This window comes from Eptatretus burgeri, chromosome 13, assembly GCF_056783735.1.
Source record: "Eptatretus burgeri isolate ZD-2024b chromosome 13, Ebu_testis_v1, whole genome shotgun sequence".
NCBI lineage: Eukaryota > Metazoa > Chordata > Myxini > Myxiniformes > Myxinidae > Eptatretus > Eptatretus burgeri.
In genome coordinates, this window is record NC_140973.1 from 79699689 (window position 1) to 79721546 (window position 21858).

The window sequence follows — 21858 nt, forward strand, 5'->3', positions numbered from 1 at the left end:
ACCCGCGTATGGGTCCGGGGCACAACATGCGCACGACCACTCACCATTCAAAACATACCGGGCACGCTCGAGTGCATCGTCCATCTGATACATAATTTTATTATTACACTGGTGCGTGCCCATACGTGCGAAAAAAACGAAAAAAAAGAAGAATTGTGACGTCAATTGTGATGTCATAGCACCGTGTCCTGTCATTGTTTTGGTAAATAAATTGCCATAACTTGGGAACCACTTGTCCGATTAATATCAAACCTTGAAAAGGCACATACTCAGGTCCCCAGCAATATACCTGGCAAGTTTCAATTACATCGGACCAGTGGTTGTCGAGAAACAACGGTCACAGACAGACAGACAGACAGACAGACAAGCCGGTAGGCGACATGGGTGGTCGCTATATAATTGCATACTAGTTATACAGTTTTTGACTGATTGGGCTGAAATGCTTTGACAAAGAGGTTGATTATAGTGCGCATAAAAGGCGATTTTTGATTTTCGGAAAAAAATATATAAAAATATTTTTCAGATTTTTTCAAAACTTTCAAAGTCCCGTTGCTAGGCAACGGTGGCGTCCATAGCAACGGTGTTCAAAAGCATACAACTAGATCCTGGTATGAACCTACCAGCCAAGTTTCATCAAAATCGGTTGACTCCTCTGGCTTCCAGAGCTGTCCACTACATACATACAGACAGACGGAAAACCTCAGAATAACGGTAGTCTAGCGACCACCCAACAGACAACACAGAGATTGCTGGAATTATAGATAGATGATAATATTAACCTGCTTAGTTATTAGTATATTTATCCTGGTTTGTTGCACTACACGAAAAATAAATAAATATATCATTTTCCGTTAACGAGGTCATCGTCGTTGCCTTTCGGATGTCACCGTAAACTATTGTTGTTGTCATAACTACCTTTTCCTTGCCAACCCGTGGTGTGTCCGTCCATTGCCTCGATGGAAGTATCGAGCCTTGCAGGTGTTTAACCGTTATGGTGTTCATGGTTCCTTTTTAGGGTTTGGCCCAAGCTTGCCAAGGTCCACCCGAGCACGGACCCTACAAGCTCTCCGGACCCCTCGCGGCTTTGCCCTTCGCCGGGTTTCCAAAGTTCAACTTCGTCAGCACGGCGAGCGCACACACACCGCAATTCCCTTACGCGTGGCACGGCGCGGGCTCCACCGGCGGAATGTTTCCACGGGCGGGCACAAGTGGTGCCGGTCTTACGCCGAGCCATGCAGGGTCACAACCATTTTGCTCGTTTTCATCTGCCGAGTTGTCGGCCAACGGCTATCGGAGCATGTTCCACAACCTGGCGTGAATCGACAACAGCTCTGGACATCCTTTTAACTACTACTCCAGTATCTCAACACCATGACCACACCACCTCAACAACATGACAGCACCACCTCAACAATGCGACGTGACCAGCACAACATCGCAACCACACCACCTCAACACCACGACCACACCACCTCAACAACATGACAGCACCACCTCAACAATGCGACCACACCGCCTCAACACCACGACAGCACCACCTCAACACTGCGACCACACCTCAACACCACGACAGCACCACCTCAACACTGCGACCACATCGCCTCAACACCACGACCCCACTACCTCAACTCCATGACCCCACAAACGTCAACATTTGATTGCACCACCTCAACAGCACCTCAACACCAGGACTTCAACACTGTGACCCCAACGCCTCAACACTGTGACCTCGATACTGTGATGTCACCATCTCGACGACAACTGCTCTTGCACCATTAAACACCATTCCATTTTGCGAGTGCACACCAGACGTGTTAATCCAGGAGTGTGTGTGTGTGTGTGTGTGTGTGTGTGTGTGTGTGTGTGTGTGTGTGTGTGTGTGTGTGTGTGTGTGTGTGTGTGTGTGTGTGTGTGTGTGTGTGTGTGTGTGTGTGTGTGTGTGTGTGTGTGTGTGTGTGTGTGTGTGTGTGGTTATATTAAATGCCTGAAAGAGAACAATCATTATGGACTCATTGCGTTTCACAGCTGTGCTTATAAGGTTTGTTGCTTAGTTACCATTAAATCTGTGTGTTATCAGCGATATTGAATATTCAATACACTACCCAATGATAGACCGAACAGACGTATTGCATGGGTCCTACAACCAATATACCGCCCTGAAATCGACCATTGTCATATACACACACACACACACACACACACACACACACACACACACACACACACACACACACACACACACACACACACACACACACACACACACACACACACACACAGACACACACACACACACACACACACACACACACACATTGTTAAAGTGAAGCAAAGTACAAGGTGATGTAAGTACAGTGTTGACGCGGATATACGATATCCACCATACACCTACACCGAATGTGTTCACCGTAACTGACACTCTGTCTCTGATGCGGGTGAAACGTCCCCTTGGAGATTAAACGGTTTCCGTTCACACTCTGTAACCACACTAAATGTGGTTGATCATTGTGGACAAATTCCTCTTTGCGATCCCATTTAATGCACTCTATGAGCAGTTTGCGCATTCCCGTGTTCGTTAATTCAATACTTGCTTCAGTTGTAATTATAGTATCGAGTGAGTGTACGTTTGATGTGTCACGGTGGTGTATACGTGATAAATAGACAAAGTGCTCTGTATATGAACCTTTAGCTGCGACTCGTGTTTGGGTTGCCAATCGGGATTTTATTGCTTTTTCGAGAATAATCAAATCCATGGAAACCAGACAAAATAATGTGCAACTTTGGGAAAATGCGCAGTTTGTTTTATCATTTCATCAGGAATCGCCACCCAATGTGCAGTTTGTTTTATCATTTCATCAGGAATTGCCACCCAAAGTGCAGTTTGTTTTATCATTTCATCAGGAATCGCCACCCAATGTGCAGTTTGTTTTATTATTTCATCAGGAATCACCACCCAAGTGCAGTTTATTTTATCATTTCATTGGGAATCCCTGCCCAATGTGCAGTTTGTTTCATCATTTCATCGGGAATCGCCACCCAATGTGCAGTTTGTTTTATCATTTCATCAGGAATCGCCACCCAATGTGCAGTTTGTTTTATTATTTCATCATGAATCACCACCCAAGTGCAGTTTGTTTTATCATTTCATTGGGAATCCCTGCCCAATGTGCAGTTTGTTTTATCATTTCATCAGGAATCGCCACCCAAAGTGCAGTTTGTTTTATTATTTCATCAGGAATCACCACCCAAAGTGCAGTTTGTTTTATCATTTCATTGGGAATCCCTGCCCAATGTGCAGTTTGTTTCATCATTTCATCGGGAATCGCCACCCAATCTGCAGTTTGTTTCATCATTTTATCGGGAATCCCCACCCAAGGTGCAGTTTGTTTCATCATTTCATCGGGAATCGCCACCCAATGTGCAGTTTGTTTCATCATTTCATCGGGAATCCCCACCCAATGTGCAGTTTGTTTCATTTCATCAGGAATCCCTGCCCAATGTGCAGTTTGTTTCATCGGGAATCCCCACCCAATGTGCAGTTTGTTTCATCATTTCATCGGGAATCCCTGCCCAATGTGCAGTTTGTTTCATCGGGAATCCCCACCCAATGTGCAGTTTGTTTTATGATTTCATTTTGAATCCTCACCAAATATGTTGTTTGTTTCAACACTTCATCAGGAATCCCCACTCATTGTGTGATCTGTATATCATCCAAGGGGAATCCCCACCCAATGTGCAGTTTGTTTTATGATTTCATTTTGAATCCTCACCAAATATGTTGTTTGTTTCAACACTTCATCAGGAATCCCCACTCATTGTGTGATCTGTATATCATCCAAGGGGAATCGCCACCCAATGTGCAGTTTGTTTCATCATTTCATCGGGAATCCCCACCCAATGTGCAGTTTGTTTCATCATTTCATCGGGAATCCCTGCCCAATGTGCAGTTTGTTTCATCGGGAATCCCCACCCAATGTGCACCTTGTTTTATGATTTAATTTGGAATCCTCACCAAATATGTTGTTTGTTTCAACACTTCATCAGGAATCCCCACTCATTGTGTGATCTGTATATCATCCAAGGGGAATCCCCATTCAATGCGCAGTTTGTATGATCATTTAAACAAACGAGTGTGCGAGAGCATCTCCATGGGTTCTGTTGGGCGATGCGCCAGTCTTACACAGCACGTCCTATCATGTCATCACTGTTTCACGTTGTTCCCGTACACGGAATTAAAAACTGTACAATCAATGAACTATTTAGTGCTTTGTGAATGATTGGTTAAACTACATTCACCCTGATAACCGATGCCACCTTATTTCCAAATTAAATAGAGAATCTCATTTCGGTTTATTTATTCATATTGTGACGCATTGTTCTTTATTGTTTTTTTTTTATTGTCACAAACAAAGTCAATTCATAATCATTGAATAGAATACCCGAGTTTGTGTTTCTTGTTGGAATTTGAATAAAAAGACAGGTTTTGTCAGATGGAATTGTATCTATAATGTATCTATCTATTGTGTGTTTCATGGGTATATCAAGGAGATGGGGATGGGGCAGGCATCTGCCTGGGGATGGCCAGACGGAGGCCCTTGGAGTACCTGGGGATGGCCAGACGGAGGCCCTTGGAGTACCGGTGGAAAGTGGATGCAGCGACGCGCTGCTCCGGGGCATGCTCCCATACCTGACCTTACCTAATGTATCTATCCAGTACTGTATGAGGAGCCATGCATGCGTGTGTCCGTGCATGCGTGCGTCCGTGCATGCGAGTTCCACCCATTGGTTGGACAGTTTGCCTGACTCCACCCACAACTTCTATACTCTCGCCCGCCATCAACTTGGGAACCCTTTTGAACTTTAAAATTTACCCTTTAGGATTACCCTTTTGAGCCTGTTCTCTCAAGCAGCGCTTTCACTGCGGAGGTTATGCAGGTTTGCTTTTATTTCCGACTATTTTCTCTTAAAATTGTGAGTTGAACAGGCGACTGTGATGGGTTTCTGTGGAGTCGGTGATGGCATGATAGGGGAAGCATTACATATTCCACTGTTTCGACGTGGGAATGCCAGTTTATCTTTATGGGCGGGAGGATGGTGAGAATAAAGATGGGACAACTTTGGAAGGGGGAGGTTGAGGCTTTGGGGGGGGGGGGTTGAGGACTTTCGGTTGGGGATAGAGTGGTTTCAAGGCTGAATGTGGGGAGGGGATTGATGTCTTTAGGGTTGGGAGGGGAAGGGTGAGGATGTAGACTTGGGGTTGGGGGGGGGGAGGGTGAAGAGCAAAGATGAGACAGTTGAGAGGGGGAGGTTGAGGATTTTTAGATCCCTGTGGAGGATCTCTAAGTCTTACTCAACTTGTTGTTCTTCATCTTCTTGTGGACTTTTTTGTTTCACAGCCTACAGTTTACATCGAAACTTCCTGAAACTTGGCATGCATATATAAAAATACCCTGCGCAGATAGTAACCATCTCCAATTTTGAAAATTCCTCCTAGAAAAAAAAGTTATGACGTCAAAATATCTCCGCTAATAGAAATCGCCTAAAAAATTATCTCAAACTAGGCAAGCTTTTTGAATTCTGTTTGCGGGAATCGAACAGGGCATTAGCAGAGATGAATTACCGCACATATGATACATCACTATAACATCATATCAATTTTTATGACGTCATTCTTATTTCTTGACATTTTTTGTTTCACAACCCAGAGTTTTCATCGGATCTTCGTGAAACTTGCCATGTATATGCAGAAAGCCCACGCGCAGCCAGTAATCATCTCCGATTTTGGAAATTCTTCCGAGAAAAAAAGTTGACGTCATAATATCGCCGCTAATGGAAATCGCCTGTACCATTATCTCCGAAACTAGGCAAGCTGTTTGAATTTTGTTTGCGGGAATCAAGCCGGGCATTAGCACAGATAATTTATCTCAAACCTGATACAGCACAATGACGTCATATTCGTTTTATGACGTCATCATTAAGAGGACGAGGATCTTAGCTTATTTGAGCTTGTTTGTTAAGCAGTCAGAAATGCATATGTTTATTGTGTGTGTGTGTGTGTGTGTGTGTGTGTGTGTGTGTGTGTGTGTGTGTGTGTGTGTGTGTGTGTGTGTCCCCCATAACTCCAAAACCATGAAACCAAGTGGGTCCAAAAGTACATACATGGAGTGCATGAATGAAACTGGGTATTTGCATTAATTTAAACACCCCTTTTGAAGATAATTAACAGCTTACCTTGATGAAAGGCTTATCTTTGGCCTAACTTCACCTCGCAGGGTCTTTTGGTTTGGCCTACTCTAAAAACCTCACCTTCGAAACTCGATCTACTCTCACAGACTAAAGTATGTAATCGAAATATGATTTCAGATTTGAATATCAGATCTGGTGGACGAAATAAGTGTCAAAATCTGGAGTAAAATATGAAAATTTAAATAAATTAAATGTTTAAGTTATTTATTTAAGCAAAGCATGAAACAAATTTTTCTCCTGTTCGGACAATTACATTGAGTAAATAAATTATCAAAGTGTTATATTAACATGTCTCTATTAAAAAAAACAACTTCCAACATGGAACCTTGTGTTCCGATCTCCACCATATTGGTTCGAGCTGTGGCGGTCCATCCCTCATGATTTTGGCATTTTCGGGCTTTTCATGGCGGGTATTTGGGAAAATACCATCCATGTCTTTACCTTTGACGTGTTCTTTGGAATATCGTGAAGAGCAGTATGATGGTGTTGTTTTGGGTGTTGCACTTGTGACTGATGCTGCTGAGACTACTACTATTACTACAACCCTGGCTTCAGGAAGCTGTTGACTGGTAATATATCCACAGTAGGAGACCTTCTGAACGATGGGAAGAGAGGGCCTTCTTTCATCAAAATAACTCGCAGCGAAAATGTGCCGATGGACAATTAGAATCCCCTCAAGGATACTCCACGGGGTTAAAATGTATTTGCCTCCTGATTGCTTGGCATATCTAGAGCAGTGCTTCCCAAACTATCTGATGTGGTGGACCGGCAGGTTTTTTTTTTCCCAATGTGCCAGGGACCGATACCATATTTGTGCCATATTATTATTTGTTTATGACCCGAGAAAATATTGTTTGAACATCCGTCGTAATATTAATTTAAACCAGAAAAATATAATGAATATAATAAAAGTTGACACATTTTTTAAATATATTTTTTGTAAACGAGTAATACAGTATTACAATATTTTTAAAAATATTTTAAAAATCAAACCAGCAAAGCCTTCAAATATAGTTATTATAAACATATGTATACCGGTATATAAGTAATAAAATAAAAAATTATAATGAATAAGGTAGGTTGAAAAAAATTATATATTTTAGTTATCTTAAACTCCAGTGAATAAAGACATTAAAAGGAAATAGGTAACATTATATTGAAGACAACTTTGAAAATGTCATAATGTTAAAATATTAAATTGATGATATAGTCATGTCATTGGTTGGTAAATAAATGGTCGCAGCAACGTGTCATGTCATTGGTTGCTAAATAAATGGCCATAACTTGGGAAGCACTTGTCCGATTAATATCAAACCTCGAAAAGGCACATCCTCAGGTCCCCAGCAATATACCTGGCAAGTTTCAATTAGATCGGACCGGTGGTTGTTGAGAAACAGCGGACACAGACACACATTGCTGGAATTATAGATAGATGTACAGTTAACTACTTTCTCTGCAGTTTGACACCATTTTCTGGGGAGAAAAAAAGTACCAAAACAGCAACAAACTAGAGGGGGAGCACTCGGTAGAGTGCAAAAGCTCCGCCGCCAATACTGCTGGGTCACTTAAGTGAACCTGATATCCTATTCATTTCGGTCAAAACGGATCAAACTCTACTGAAACATGATTGAATAAACTAAACTAGATCGACGCGCATGTAGAAATGCCAAAAAAAAAAAATCGAAATTTTTTTGAAAAAAAAGGTGCAAAATTTCTAAGTTGTTTTTTTTTCTCTAACAATTTTTTTTAGGGGGGGGGGTGGTTGAAAATCATTCAAAACATGTAGAAATGCAAAAAAAAAATTCAAATATTTTTCAAATAAAATCGACATTTTTTTGAAAAAAAGTTGCAAAATTTTTTTTTTTTCTCACAAATTTTTTTTTTGATTGGAAATCACTTAAAACATGTAGAAATGCAAAACAAAAATTCAAATATTTTTTTCAAAATGGCCGCCATAGCAACCATATTGCACTTTGGACCGAGTCCAAAATCTAATGGCATGGATCCTTGGACCATACCTAATCCCCCCACCAAGTTTCGTCAAAATCCGTCCAGGAGTTTTTCCGTAATACTGTTCACAAACAAACAAACAAACAAACAAACACAGACAGGGGTGAAAACAGTAACCTCCGTCCATCTTCGATGGCGGAGGTTAAAAACATCTAAAGGTACCAAAAAAACACCTGTTGTTTAAATTCTGTCTCCTACTTGCTTATTTTCGATCGTAAGTTATCGCGTGTTTAAAATTAACTTCCTGGTTCGGAGCCTACCAGCTCACTCTGATGTTACTGAAATGTATGTACCGTCTAATATGAAAACAATCATAACTTGGGGTATTGTGTTTATCTATAAATACGCATAATAAATCGAGAAATTATTGGAATACACGAAGTCATCATTATCCAGAAGTCCATACGTTGTAACCCGTAATCGGGAACGCGGCTGAGGTTCCCTTCCCCCATCGGCCACGTCGACGCAGCAACATGTCTTGTCATTGGTTGGTAAATAAATGGCCATAACTTGGGAATCACTTGTCCGATTAATATCAAACCTTGAAAAGGCACATCCTCAGGTCCCCAGAAATATACCTGGCAAGTTTCAATTAGATCGGACCAGTGGTTGTCGAGAAACAGCAGACACACACACACACACACACACACACACACACACACACACACACACACACACACACACACACACACACACACACACACACACACACACACACACACACACCCGAGATTGCTGGAATTATAGATAGATTCAATAGCCTGGTATTTTTCTTTTTATTCGTCTTGCCTTTTCCTAAATTACTTGATTTCGGTCCTATGCAACATCCAATCAATTTGAAAATGTGATCAGCGTGTTCCTTGACCTGAAAAACATCCGAAATGATATATTACAAGCCTTATTCGTCACATTAGAGAAGGAAAACATGAAAAAAGGTCAATTTTTGGCCGCCATTTTGAAGAAATTAAGGTCCCGGGGGTCAAAGGTCATCGGAGGTCAAAAAGAAAAAAAATTCGACCGGATTCGGATTCAGCATGAAAACGGCCGCAGAAAATGCTATGCACAAAATTTCAATCTGATTTATCCAACGCTACTACATACTCCATGATGCACGATCGTCGCGGATAACTCGTCAAACATGAACAGTTTCAACTTTTACCATTGGCGCCAAAACACCCGAGAACCGAGTTTCACGAGACTCGACAATCACAGCACATTTTACACGATTGTCAAAAAGCGCATCCGACTTCAAACTGTCGCCCACAACGGTGTTGCAGTGTGTCGGCACGTGTGTGCGACGGCCTTCAGACAGCAACGTCCGAATCAAATCAAATAAAATAATAATTATAAATATTAAAAAAAAAACACCTTGTTTGGAGCTGGGTGGCAACTCACGCGCGCATCTTAACAACAACGTGCTGGGAACCTCAAACGGTTTATTTACATTGATCTTCGTACTTTCGATTCTTTTTCGTTTTTATTCCCACGCGTATTTCACCATTGCACTAACTCATAACTAAACTCGCAATAACCCGGCATGTAAACTATTTAACTAGCTCCACTCGTGAGAAGAAACTTCAACCGACAGGAGGACCGTACCATTTTGAGTTACACGTCTGGAATACCCCTCCGAACCATCAAGAGGACCGTACCATTTTGATTTACACGTCTGGAAGACCCCTCCAAACCATCAAGAGGACCGTGCCATTTTGACTTACCAGTCTGGAATAACCCTCCGAACCGACAGGAGGACCGTACCATTTTGATTTACATGTCTGGAATACCCCTCCGAACCGACAGGAGGACCGTACCATTTTGAGTTACACGTCTGGAATACCCCTCTGAACCATCAAGAAGACCGTACCATTTTGACTTACCAGTCTGGAATACCCCTCCGAACCGACAGGAGGACCGTACCATTCTCGTTTCCCTCTGAAATCTTTCACCAACCATGGTCTAACGGACGATACCATATTTGAATACTGCATGGGGAAATTTCCTACAGCCCCCCCTCAAGTGGACCATACCATATAATTCATATAACGTGCCACAGAAGCTCGGGAGTTCTTTGCTGCCGCCATGTTTGGTGTTGTAGGTCGAGGCGTCCGTGGTGTGATTCGGGCTTTTGGACCCACTCTCCGTGGGCAGTCCTCCACTCCACTCGCTGCATGTTCGCGTAAGAGAAAAATAAATCGTTGGAAAATAATATTTGGTTCCATTTGTTCAGTCTTTCGGCGATATGACCCCTCAAGGGCAAACGCGGTGGGTGAGGCCTGGTTGTGAGGGCTTCACATTGGAACGAAACCACTCCGTGGTGATGTGATGCTGTATGTGGTTTATGAATAATATTGTGTGGATATCGGAATAAGACTTGTTTGCACGTGTATCTGACTGGACCGGGGTAATGGCGTCCTGTGGTTCTTGTAAACTCGGATCGTGGTTCCGACCACGTTGGCTGCAAGGCCTCGTCGTGGTTCGTGCTTTGTGCCGGAAAGGGGCTGATCACGGTTCGTTTATGGTGGTTGTAGCAGCGTTTGTGGTTCTCGCATTGCGGTAGTAAAGGCGTGCTTGCATCACGTTGTGGCGGCGGCGTGTAATCCATGTCTCGCACTCCATCCCTCCACCCCTCCATCCCTCTACCCCTCCATCCCTCCACCCCGCTCTCACTCCGTCCCTCCACCCCGCTCTCACTCCGTCCCTCCACCCCGCTCTCCCTCCGTCCCTCCACCCCGCTCTCCCTCCGTCCCTCCACCCCGCTCTCCCTCCGTCCCTCCACCCCGCTCTCCCTCCGTCCGTCCACCCCGCTCTCCCTCCGTCCCTCCACCCCGCGCTCCCTCCGTCCCTCCACCCCGCTCTCCCTCCGACCCCCCACCCCGCTCTCCCTCCGTCCCTCCACCCCGCTCTCCCTCCGTCCCTCCACCCCGCTCTCCCTCCGTCCCTCCACCCCGCTCTCCCTCCGTCCCTCCACCCCGCTCTCCCTCCGTCCCTCCACCCCGCTCTCCCTCCGTCCCTCCACCCCGCTCTCCCTCCGTCCCTCCACCCCGCTCTCCCTCCGTCCCTCCACCCCCCCCCCCACTTGTATTGCATCCCAATCTTGTAGGGCGAGATTATGCATCTGGTCCATTGGGGAAGCCGGCAGTGGCCAAGCCAGGAGCTGCCTCTGGTCGTATTGTTGCAGTTATTGGTGCTGTCGTTGATGTGCAGTTCGATGACGAGCTCCCACCGATACTCAATGCTTTGGAGGTCCAGGGTCGCAAAACTCGCCTCGTGCTTGAGGTGGCGCAGCATTTGGGTATGGAATTATCCCCACCCCCTCTTGCCTGCCCCCCACCCCCCACCCCGCCCTGTGGTTGCACATCCCATTGCTGCTGTTGTGCAAATGCATTGACAATTTGATAGGTAACCCGAACTGTATCATGTGTGTTTTGAAGGTCTGTTTATTTTGCCATCGTGCAGACTCGATTAAAAAAATTTATTTTTCTGTTCAGGCAATGTGCTCTCCAATGATGTTTCCTTCAGATTATCTCGTTCATCTGAAAGTCTTGATGAAAATCTTTCTGAGGAGGTTCTTATTCTTTCACTTCCTTTGGTAAGATGTGTGCTGTTGGCACTGCTGTCTGGTGACTTGATGGTTTGCAGGTGAGAATACCGTGCGTACCATCGCCATGGATGGCACTGAAGGCCTGGTGAGGGGCCAGCAGTGCATGGACATGGGGACTGCTATCCGCATTCCCGTGGGACAGGAGACGCTTGGCAGGATCATGAACGTTATTGGCGAGCCTATTGATGAGCGAGGACCAATCACGACCAAGCAGTGTGTAACCTTTTGTGGTCTTGTTGGATTAAATAGAAAAAAACAAAACGAATACCATTTTTGAGTCTGTTTATTGTCTAACAAGTGAGTGGTATCCACATCGTTCCTCCTATGATGATTTTATTTGACTTTCGTTCTCCTGAATGTGATGAAGACATTTTTGATAACTGATGGAGGATCTGCATTTTGTTTGTTTTTTCCATCCCCATTGATAGTTATATTTTATTTTTTTGATAAATGCAGTGTTTGTGCGATGGTTGTAGGCACGCTTCGATCCATGCTGAGGCCCCGGAGTTTGTGGAGATGAGTGTGGAACAGGAGATCCTGGTGACTGGCATCAAGGTGGTGGATCTCCTGGCACCATATGCCAAAGGTGGAAAAATTGGTAAGGTTTTGGCAACCGATGAACAATGCATGTATGGCACGCCAACTACACTAAAACCTTGCTTCACTCTCGGGATGCACGAAAAGGGGTCATCATACTATGTGATGTTTTAAACAGCATTTTTGGGTGTTTCCTGGAGCTTTCTGATGTGGAACGTGATTCACCGAAATGATTGTGATCTCTGTTGATGAGGCTAATAATTACAAAGAACCCAGAATAATTCATATGTTAATGTGTATATAAAGCAGCTTGATACGTCCTGCTTGGCATGACATTCTCATAACCAAACTGGAGGGGGAGCACTCTGTAGAGTGCAAAACCTCCGCTGCCAATACTGCTAGGTCACTCAAGTGAACCTGATATCCTATTCATTCAATTTGACGTCAACAGTGCTCACAGAGTTATAGTTTGCAACTTTCCCTTTTACTTTTAACTTTTACATACTCAATTCATTCGTCATAACTAGATTCCTTGTGACAAATTGATTTTACGTGGGAATATCCACCTGAAGTTCCAAAATCAGCCACAATTATAATTTTGGCATGTTTTTTTTGTTGGAAATCACTTGTAACATGTAGAAATGAAGAAAAAAATCAGTTATTGAAAAAAGTTGCAAATTTTTTTTTTTGGGGGGGGGGGGGGAAATCACTTCAAACATGTAGAAATGCAAAAAAAAAAAAAAAAAATTCTAATTTTTTTCAAAATGGTGGTCATATTGGATTTTGTACCAGGTCTAAAATCTAATGGCATGATCCTTGGACCATACCTAATCCCTCCACGAAGTTTCGACGAAATCCGTCGGACTTTTTCAGTAATACTGTTCACAAACAAGCAGTTATAGACTGGTACTGACGAAATTGTCAACTTGACCTCTGACCTTGTCTAATAAAAGCTGTCTCTGGAGAAGGTAGCGGCGCAAACCAGAAGTTTCTACTATGATTCTGTACCAAACCATCAAAAATCAAATGTTTTGGATGTTTGACCTCACTGTGACCTTGACCTTTGACCGATTTTGACCAAAATCTAATCAGCACGAGCCATCATCCTCCTGAATCACGTGGTGTAATTTGACATTGGTAGCTTCTTCCGTTCTTGAGTTATCTGTACCAAACCATCAAAAATCGAATATTTGACCTCACTGTGACCTTGACTTTTGACCAAAATCTAATCGGCACTCGCCATCACCCTCCTGAATCACGTGGTGTAATTTGACATTGGTAGCTTCTTCCGTTCTCGAGTTATCGTGCCGATAAACAAACAAACAAACGGAAGTCATCAATATACTTACGAAATCTTTAGACTTCGTAAGTAACAAGCAGTCATGGACTGGTACTAACGAAATCGTCAACTTGACCTCTGACCTCGTCTAATAAAAGCTGTCTCGAGAGAAGGTGGCGACGCAAACCAGAAGTTTCTACGATGATTCTGTACCAAACCATCAAAAATCGTAACGTCGACCAAAGCAAAAATCTCTTTCTCCACGCAATTATACCTTAACGTAACTCAACGACGCGTCTGCTCGAGCGCACTGCATCATGGCACGACCCGTGACTCGTCGAGTGACATATTTTTTTATACAATCTTAAAACGTCTCCAAAATATCCGATTTTTGTTTTTTTACCAGAATTTCGACAACCGAGTTTTAAGCGTCCGAAGCGATCGCAAAAACCGAAGAAAAAATTAAAATCGAAGTTAAAACGAACCTGTAACGTTGAGCGAAGCAAAAATACTCCATTTCTCCACCTGAATTTACGGAATTATGTTTGACCTCACTGTGACCTTGACCTATGACCAATTTTGACCAAAATCTAATCGGCGCAAGCCATCACCCTCCTGAATCACGTGGTGTAATTTGACATTGGAAACTTCTTCCGTTCTCGAGTTATCGTGCCTTCAAACAAAAAATAGAAACGGAAGTCATCAATATACTTACGAAATCTAAAGATTTCGTAAGAAACAAACAAACAAACAAACGCACGCACAAACACACAAACACACACACACACACACACACACACACACGGAACTGATCAATATACGTACGAAATCTTTAGATTTCGTAAGTAACAAACAAGCAGTCATAGACTGGTACTTACGAAATCATCAACTTGACCTCTGACCTTGTCTCATATGAAAGCTGTCTCGAGAGAAGGTAGCGACGCAAACCAGAAGTTTCTACGATGTTTCTGTATCAAACCATCAAAAATCGTAATGTCGCGCGAAGCAAAAATCTCCATTTCTCCACGCAATTATACCTTAACGTAACTCAACGACGCGTCTGCTCGAGCGCATTGCATCATGGGACGACCCATGGCGCGTTGAGTGAAATTTTTTATACAATGTTAAAACATCTCCAAAACATCCGATTTTTACCAGAATTTCGACAACAGAGTTTTAAGCGTCCTAAGCGATCGCAAAAACCGAAGACAAAATTAAAATCGAAGTTAAAACTAACTCGTTACGTCGAGCGAAGCAAAAATCTCCATTTCTCCACGCATTTATTTAATATTATTTTATCAAAGTCACAAAACCGTAATATTCGGCCATCCACCAACAATCTTTACATAATCCGACGGCTTAGTGAGTCAGGCATGCTACGATAACCTTTATTGGGATAAAAAATGATTTTAAACAGTCAGCACGCACACGCAATACCTTCACGTAACTCAACGACGCGTCTGCTCGAGTGCACTGCATCATGGGACGACCCCTGACGCGTCGAGTGAAATATTTTTTATAGTCTTAAAACGTCTCCAAAACATCCGATTTTTACCAGAATTTCGACAACCGAGTTTTACGCATCCAAAGCGATCGCAAAAACCGAAGACAAAATTAAAATCGAAGTTAAAACGAACTCGTAACGTCCAGCGAAGGAAAAATACTCCATTTCTCCACGTGAATTTAAGGAATTATGTTTGACCTCACTGTGACTGTGACCAAATCTAATCAGTGCTAGCCATCACCCTCCTGAATCACGTGGTGTAATTTTAGATTTCGTAACAAACGCACGCACAAACAAACAAACGGAAGTCATCAATATACTTACGAAATCTTTAGATTTCTTAAGTAACAAACAGAAAGGGGTGAAAACAGTAACCTCCGATCTTTGATGGCGGAGGTTAACGAGAAGGGCACTCGGTGGAGCACATACCTAAACCGCATAATGCCTGATCCACGAGAACATATCGGGCCCAATACATTTTTGAAATATGCTATGTTGTACCATATCGCTTATGGCCCTATCAATGGTGAAGAATCGCTTTAAAAGTTAAATAATTATTGTATCTGGATCCGGGTCTTCACCAAAATCGAATCGATTCATCCTTGCAGCACCCTCAATCTGTCCAAGTTTCATCTGAATCCGTCCAACTTTTTTGAGATATCGTGCTATATATCATTTTTAGCCCTATCTCTCAATGGTGAAGAATCGCTTAATAATTCTTGTCTGATTCAGATCTTCACCAAAATCTAATCTGTTCATCCTTGTCACACCCCCAACCTGTCCACATTTCATCTGGATCTGTCCAACTTTTTGAGATATCCTGCACACAGACAGATAGCAAGGAGTGAAAAAAAATAAAACCTCCTTCACCTTTGGTGGTGAAGGGTACTGAGTGGTGTGCATACCTCTGCCTGGATTCGGATCATTACCAAAATCAAATCGATTCATCCTTGTCGCACACCCAACCTGTCTTAAGTTTTGCCTGAATCTGTCCAACTTTTTGTGATGTGCATGCAAACTTTTTTTATTTTATTTCTTCTAAATCTGCATTCAGTGAATTGGTGTGAATTGGAGTTTTTTTATTTTTTTTATTTTAATCCATTTTTATTTCCCTTTGTTCAAATTTTTTTTCCTCCATTGATTGCAAAAAAGATGCTTGGTGCTACAAAACTTTAATATAGATCTAAAAACAGACATTTTGAAGGACGTGTCATAAAAAGAAAACCACAAATCTTTTCGTTGTGAGCAGTCCAACACACCTAAATCAACAGTCAATTCTGATTGGATGTTCTCCACTGATGTCATCACCTCCCTATGGTCAAGGTGGGAGGAGCCTGTTCAGTGTTCAGCTCTCCAATTTGAGGTTGCAGAGTCTGAGGCAGAGCTGCTTTGGCTGTTGTGGAATCGTCTTCATAACCATCTGTGATCATGAGACGAGTTCATGTTCCTCTTTGCACAAATAAGCAAAGCGAGTGGACAAACTTTTTTTTTTTTTTTTTTTTCAAAGTTTTGCTAAAACGAAGCTTAGTTGAGGCAGGCAAAACATCCTTCTTCACTGCAGGAATCAGGCGTCGAGAGGTGAAAATCACCCTTGGACGAACAGCCAGATCCGTGTTTGAGAGACATCTTTGATTTGTTCTCCATATCTTTGCAACATTTTCCCTTTCCAAGGAATCTTGATGTTGACTGGGCACTTTTCAGGACCCATCCTCCATTCATCTGTGGCAGTGAGGAATTTGTACATAAACCTGATGTACTCATGATATCCATTCTCACTGAGGATGCCGGCAATCTTGTCCATCTCTGTATGAAGTTTGGAATTGGAACATATCCTCTTAGCTCGACTCACTAATCCATTGATCAAACCAATCTTGTATCTCGTTGAACTAAGTCCCATCGACTATACTGGCCGCTGAAAGTGGGCTTTCTTTTGATGAACAGAGTAAATGAAGATGCATATCTCTCGACGAGAACATCCAGAAAGGCTAAGTAATTGGTTTATTCCAATTCCGTCGTGAACTTGAGGGCAGGATGAAGAAAATTCAATTAATTCAAGAAGCGGTCACAGACTTCACGAGATTCAAACAGGCAAAACATGTCATCCACATATCTGTAGTACACGATTGGGGATTGAGATACCTGCAACTTGGTCAACTTTTGCAGTTCTTGATAGCCAACAAAGATGTTTACTCACGTTGGACCCAAAGGAGAGCCCATGGCCACCCCATCAATTTGGACTAACATAATGTTATTAAACCTAAACTCGACATCTCTTGCAGCCATGTTCATCGATACCACGAAGACAGATTCAGAAATGGACGGATGCTCAAGTTCCATGCGATTCAGCAAACGTGCACATATATCAATGGTCTCTGTCAAAGGGACATTTGTAAACAGGCTATCAATGTCAAAAGAACATATTGCATTCTCCAAACCAGTCTGACACGTCTCCCTTATGGCATCAGCAAAAGTGAAAGAATCTTGAAAGAATCCATTGATTGTACTTGTCACACACCCTGTGGGGAGTTTGTTTGGTTTTGTTTTTAATTTTTTTTTTTTTTTTATTGCTGATCCCTTCCAGGTCTGTTTGGAGGTGCTGGCGTTGGGAAAACTGTGCTCATTATGGAACTCATCAACAATGTGGCGAAGGCACATGGTGGCTTCTCTGTCTTTGCTGGTGTTGGGGAGCGAACACGTGAAGGCAATGATCTCTACCACGAGATGATAGAATCTGGTGTCATCAATCTCAAGGATGACACTTCCAAGGTGTTTTTTGTGTTTGTGGACCTTTGACCAAGGATGTGCATTTTTCTCGGCACCCTGTACATACGCAACCTGCTCCTGTGGATGAGTGAAGAGGGGAACCATGTTGATGATGCACAGATTGCAGTGTGTGTGTGTGTGTGTGGTTAAATCTCTGCCTCAACTCAAAAGTACAACCACTCGGTGTATGATCCATTGTACCTGTTGCTGTTCCAGGTGGCGCTGGTGTATGGGCAAATGAATGAGCCCCCAGGCGCTCGTGCACGTGTCGCACTCACTGGTCTAACGGTAGCCGAGTACTTCCGTGACCAGGAGGGTCAGGATGTGCTGCTGTTCATCGATAACATTTTCCGCTTCACACAGGCTGGCTCTGAGGTTGGGCCCTTAACGGTTTATCTCTGTGCTTGGCCTTTCTTGGAATGTATTTGTAATTAAAGCCATGAGGCCTTTCATGCAAGTGGCTGCATTGTGGGTTTTTTAAATTTTTTGTCGTCTACAGGTGTCTGCCTTGCTTGGCCGGATTCCTTCAGCTGTGGGTTACCAGCCTACCCTGGCTACTGATATGGGCACCATGCAGGAGAGAATAACGACGACTAAAAAAGGCTCCATCACATCTGTGCAGGCAAGCCGGTTGTTGGTGCATCACAGATCCCTGTACCTCCATCTCTTGCATTTTAATGGCATTCAAATCACCTCTTGTCTCCCACTTCCTGCCCCCACTCTTACCCTTTCCTACTTGGCAACCATATGCAATGTTTAACTTTGGACCTCGTTCAGAAGGTGTTAGTACTGCTTGCGCAGGGCCGTAAACGATTGCACGCAGGCTCCCGTCGCTTTGCAAAGGCGACTCGTTGCAGGTGGTAAGTGAAGGCATTTTCTCTGCTCTCCTGCAAGAGGTCGATTCAGAATGTCCCTTATTTATGGTGGTGCTGGTGTTGATATTTAGGTCGATGCTTGAACATATGAAGCGCAAGCACAGCGTGTTGCTGGTTTTCCTGTGTTTTTGAGCATTTATTGGCACAGCTACTTTCACAAGACTCGAGGAAGCGATCCCAGTTGCCTGTTGGTCTTCCCTGACTAGCAGGTTATTGTGAAAAGTCTACCTTGTCATTTGATATCTGAAATGTTTCGTTTTTATAACTAGCATGGTTGGGTTCCAGAATTAAAAAAAAAAAATTCCCAAATTTGCAGATGTCACCTGAACATGTGCTCTCCTTTTTATATTCTTTGTCTTCTGTTTGAGCGTGGGGTTATTTTATTCCTTCCGCAGGCCATTTATGTCCCAGCTGATGATTTGACCGACCCGGCTCCCGCTACCACATTTGCTCACCTGGACGCTACCACGGTTTTGTCCCGAGCCATTGCGGAATTGGGCATCTACCCGGCGGTGGACCCTCTCGATTCTATCTCCCGCATCTTGGACCCCAACATTGTCGGGCAGGAGCATTATGATGTTGCCCGTGGCGTGCAGAAGATCCTGCAGGTTAGCAAGCCCATGTGTTGAGCCTTGTTCTATCCCAGTGCTTTTACTTGTTTGCTGCTGTACCTTTATCCATTGATTCTTCTGGATTAAGTTTTTGAGATGTTCTATATCATTTGTCCTGGGGGGGGGGGGGGTTTGTGTTTCTGCGCACCTTCCTTTGTTGGAGTTGTCAGCCTACACTGGCCTTGTCATTATGCAAAGGGCAGGTCAGACTGTGTGATTCTTAGGTGATTCTTGAATTCACCATGTTTTTGTGCATCCAATTTGAGTAGTTGTCCATGCAATTTAAGTTCCTTAACAACCCATTTGCACTGTTGAAAGGCACAATCTTCCCCCTTACTCCACCCATGGTTTTTATGGCTATTGTGGGCCAAAGGAAGTATCTGGTGATGCGTTTTCTTTAATGCATTCTGGTTCTTCTTGTGCAGGATTACAAGTCCTTGCAGGACATCATTGCCATTCTCGGCATGGACGAGCTCTCTGAAGAGGATAAGCTGACTGTCTCTCGTGCTCGTAAGATCCAGCGCTTCCTGTCTCAACCCTTCCAGGTTCTGCTCCATCCTTTGGCATTACGATTACTTTCCATGACACTTCAGCTCTTTCACTTGTCTCATAAAACCACACCACCACCATTTAACCACACCTGCCCATTCTCTGGAAGGAAATGTATCACTTGTGTGCTTCTTGCTTTGTATCAATGACTGTTGACTGCAGATATGGTTTTGTGTTTGATGGAATTTTCTTGCGACCACCCCTTACCAGGTTGCTGAGGTTTTTACGGGTCACGCTGGCAAGCTCGTGCCTTTGGCCGAGACCATAAAAGGTTTCAAGATGATTTTGTTTGGTGGGTTTGCATCATGTTTGAACATTCGTGTAAATCCGTTGATCACCCGTGTTGCTCTGTCGTGACTTTTAATGGAAGCCTTAAAGTTTGGTGTTTGTTTATCCCCCCCTCCTTCCTGCTCTTAACTGATCCTTTCACCAACTCGTCATCCTCCACTGTTTCAGTCAATTTTATAACCTTTGTTTGGTATGATCAATTGATGTGCACATGTGTAAAATGTTCAATATATCATGGGTGTGTCTGAATTACCTGTTTTGTGCAGGTGAGTTGGATCACCTGCCAGAAATTGCTTTTTACATGGTGGGTGCAATTGAGGACGTCATCGCCAAGGCTGACAAGCTGGCCGAGGAACAAAGCTGATTCGCCATGCCCTAACCAAGCACCTTTAATTTTCTGTTTAAAGGTTGTTTGTACAGATTCCATCTGTTGCACTTGACATGCCAGCCCATTGTGATTCCTAATAAACTGGCATCTAAAGTTTTGTCTCCGAGGTTGTGTGGTGTGTGTGTGTGTGTGTCTATACATATGTTCATACATGTAAAACCTTTAACAGCTTTTTGAGCAATTTTGTTTGAAGTTGAGACTTCCTGCAGGCTCCTCTGCACTCGTTCCAGCTTGCTGTGAAAAGCTTTCTGCATGAACTCTATTGTTTGCATTCTCTCCAACCTCGCAAGTCTCTGGTGAATCACAATCTCGAGATATTTGACCAATCTTCCCCTTTGGTTGACAAGTTCATCTTTCCCAACCAATTTGGAGTGGCTAAGTGGTTAGCTTGATGTATTTTATTTTCATTTTTCTCAGTAAAAGGCTTGGTGGGCCATTCTGCACCCATCATACTTGGTGGGGTTTTCATGGTGCTTCCTCCTTCCACTGTGTGCCACAAAAGTGACAGCTCCACCATCTTGTATTTGAAGTGGTTTACTCATTCAATAAAAAATGAGACTGGGAATTTTTTTTTGCCTTCATGCTGAGGATGAGAATGATAAATACGAGGTGATGTTTGTTCAATTCAAGTGATTTGCAGACGTGTTTTGAGTTACTTTTACTTGATGTTACCAAACAGCTACCCACTGGCCGCCATTATCTGTTATATTGGTGCTTATTAATCTAGCTGTTTAACTTGTACTCAAGATTCTGAATGTTTGTTCATTCCTTTCCACCTGCATTTGATTTGATTACTTCTGCCATCGAAGGTGAAAAGGTTTTCTTGTCTGTGTGCATGATATTTCAGTTGTGGATGGATCTTGATTAAATTTTGTGGACAGGTTCAGTGTGTGACAAGGACAAACTGATTAGATATTGGTGAAGATCTGGATCCAACGAATTTTATTTCAAGTGTTTCTTCACCATTGAGAGATTGGGTAAAACGGTTGTTTAGGCCTGTCACATTTGCCACGGTGGCCGTGGGGGGTCTCCAAAATCTACGGCGTATTTAGAAATTGTGGAGACCGAAAACGTGGGGGTGCCGTACGGTCTTTTGATTTGATGTCGCACGGTGACCTTTGGGCGTCCCTCTGGCTGCCATAGAATTTTCAAGGTGACCGCAGGGGGCCCTAAGGAGAACGTACGGACGGTAACGAGTGGGTATGTA

At 43.3% G+C, this 21858-nt stretch overlaps 1 protein-coding gene and 1 non-coding gene across 2 annotated transcripts; both read left to right on the forward strand.

The window, feature by feature from the left end:
* The first annotated feature begins 10269 nt into the window (after nucleotides 1-10269).
* On the forward strand, nucleotides 10270-21216 carry ATP5F1B (ATP synthase F1 subunit beta). Its single transcript, XM_085853310.1, has 11 exons — nucleotides 10270-10432; nucleotides 11357-11548; nucleotides 11896-12070; nucleotides 12334-12455; nucleotides 17759-17943; nucleotides 18157-18315; nucleotides 18440-18562; nucleotides 19211-19423; nucleotides 19852-19971; nucleotides 20186-20267; nucleotides 20530-21216. The coding sequence occupies exons 1-11, from the start codon at nucleotides 10336-10338 to the stop codon at nucleotides 20625-20627; spliced, it is 1566 nt and encodes a 521-aa protein (XP_085709436.1). The 5' UTR covers nucleotides 10270-10335; the 3' UTR covers nucleotides 20628-21216.
* LOC147014890 (small nucleolar RNA SNORD59) lies at nucleotides 12176-12247 on the forward strand. The gene has a single exon (XR_015050949.1). It is a non-coding gene; the product is annotated as a small nucleolar RNA SNORD59 (small nucleolar RNA).
* Nucleotides 21217-21858: the final 642 nt, after the last annotated feature.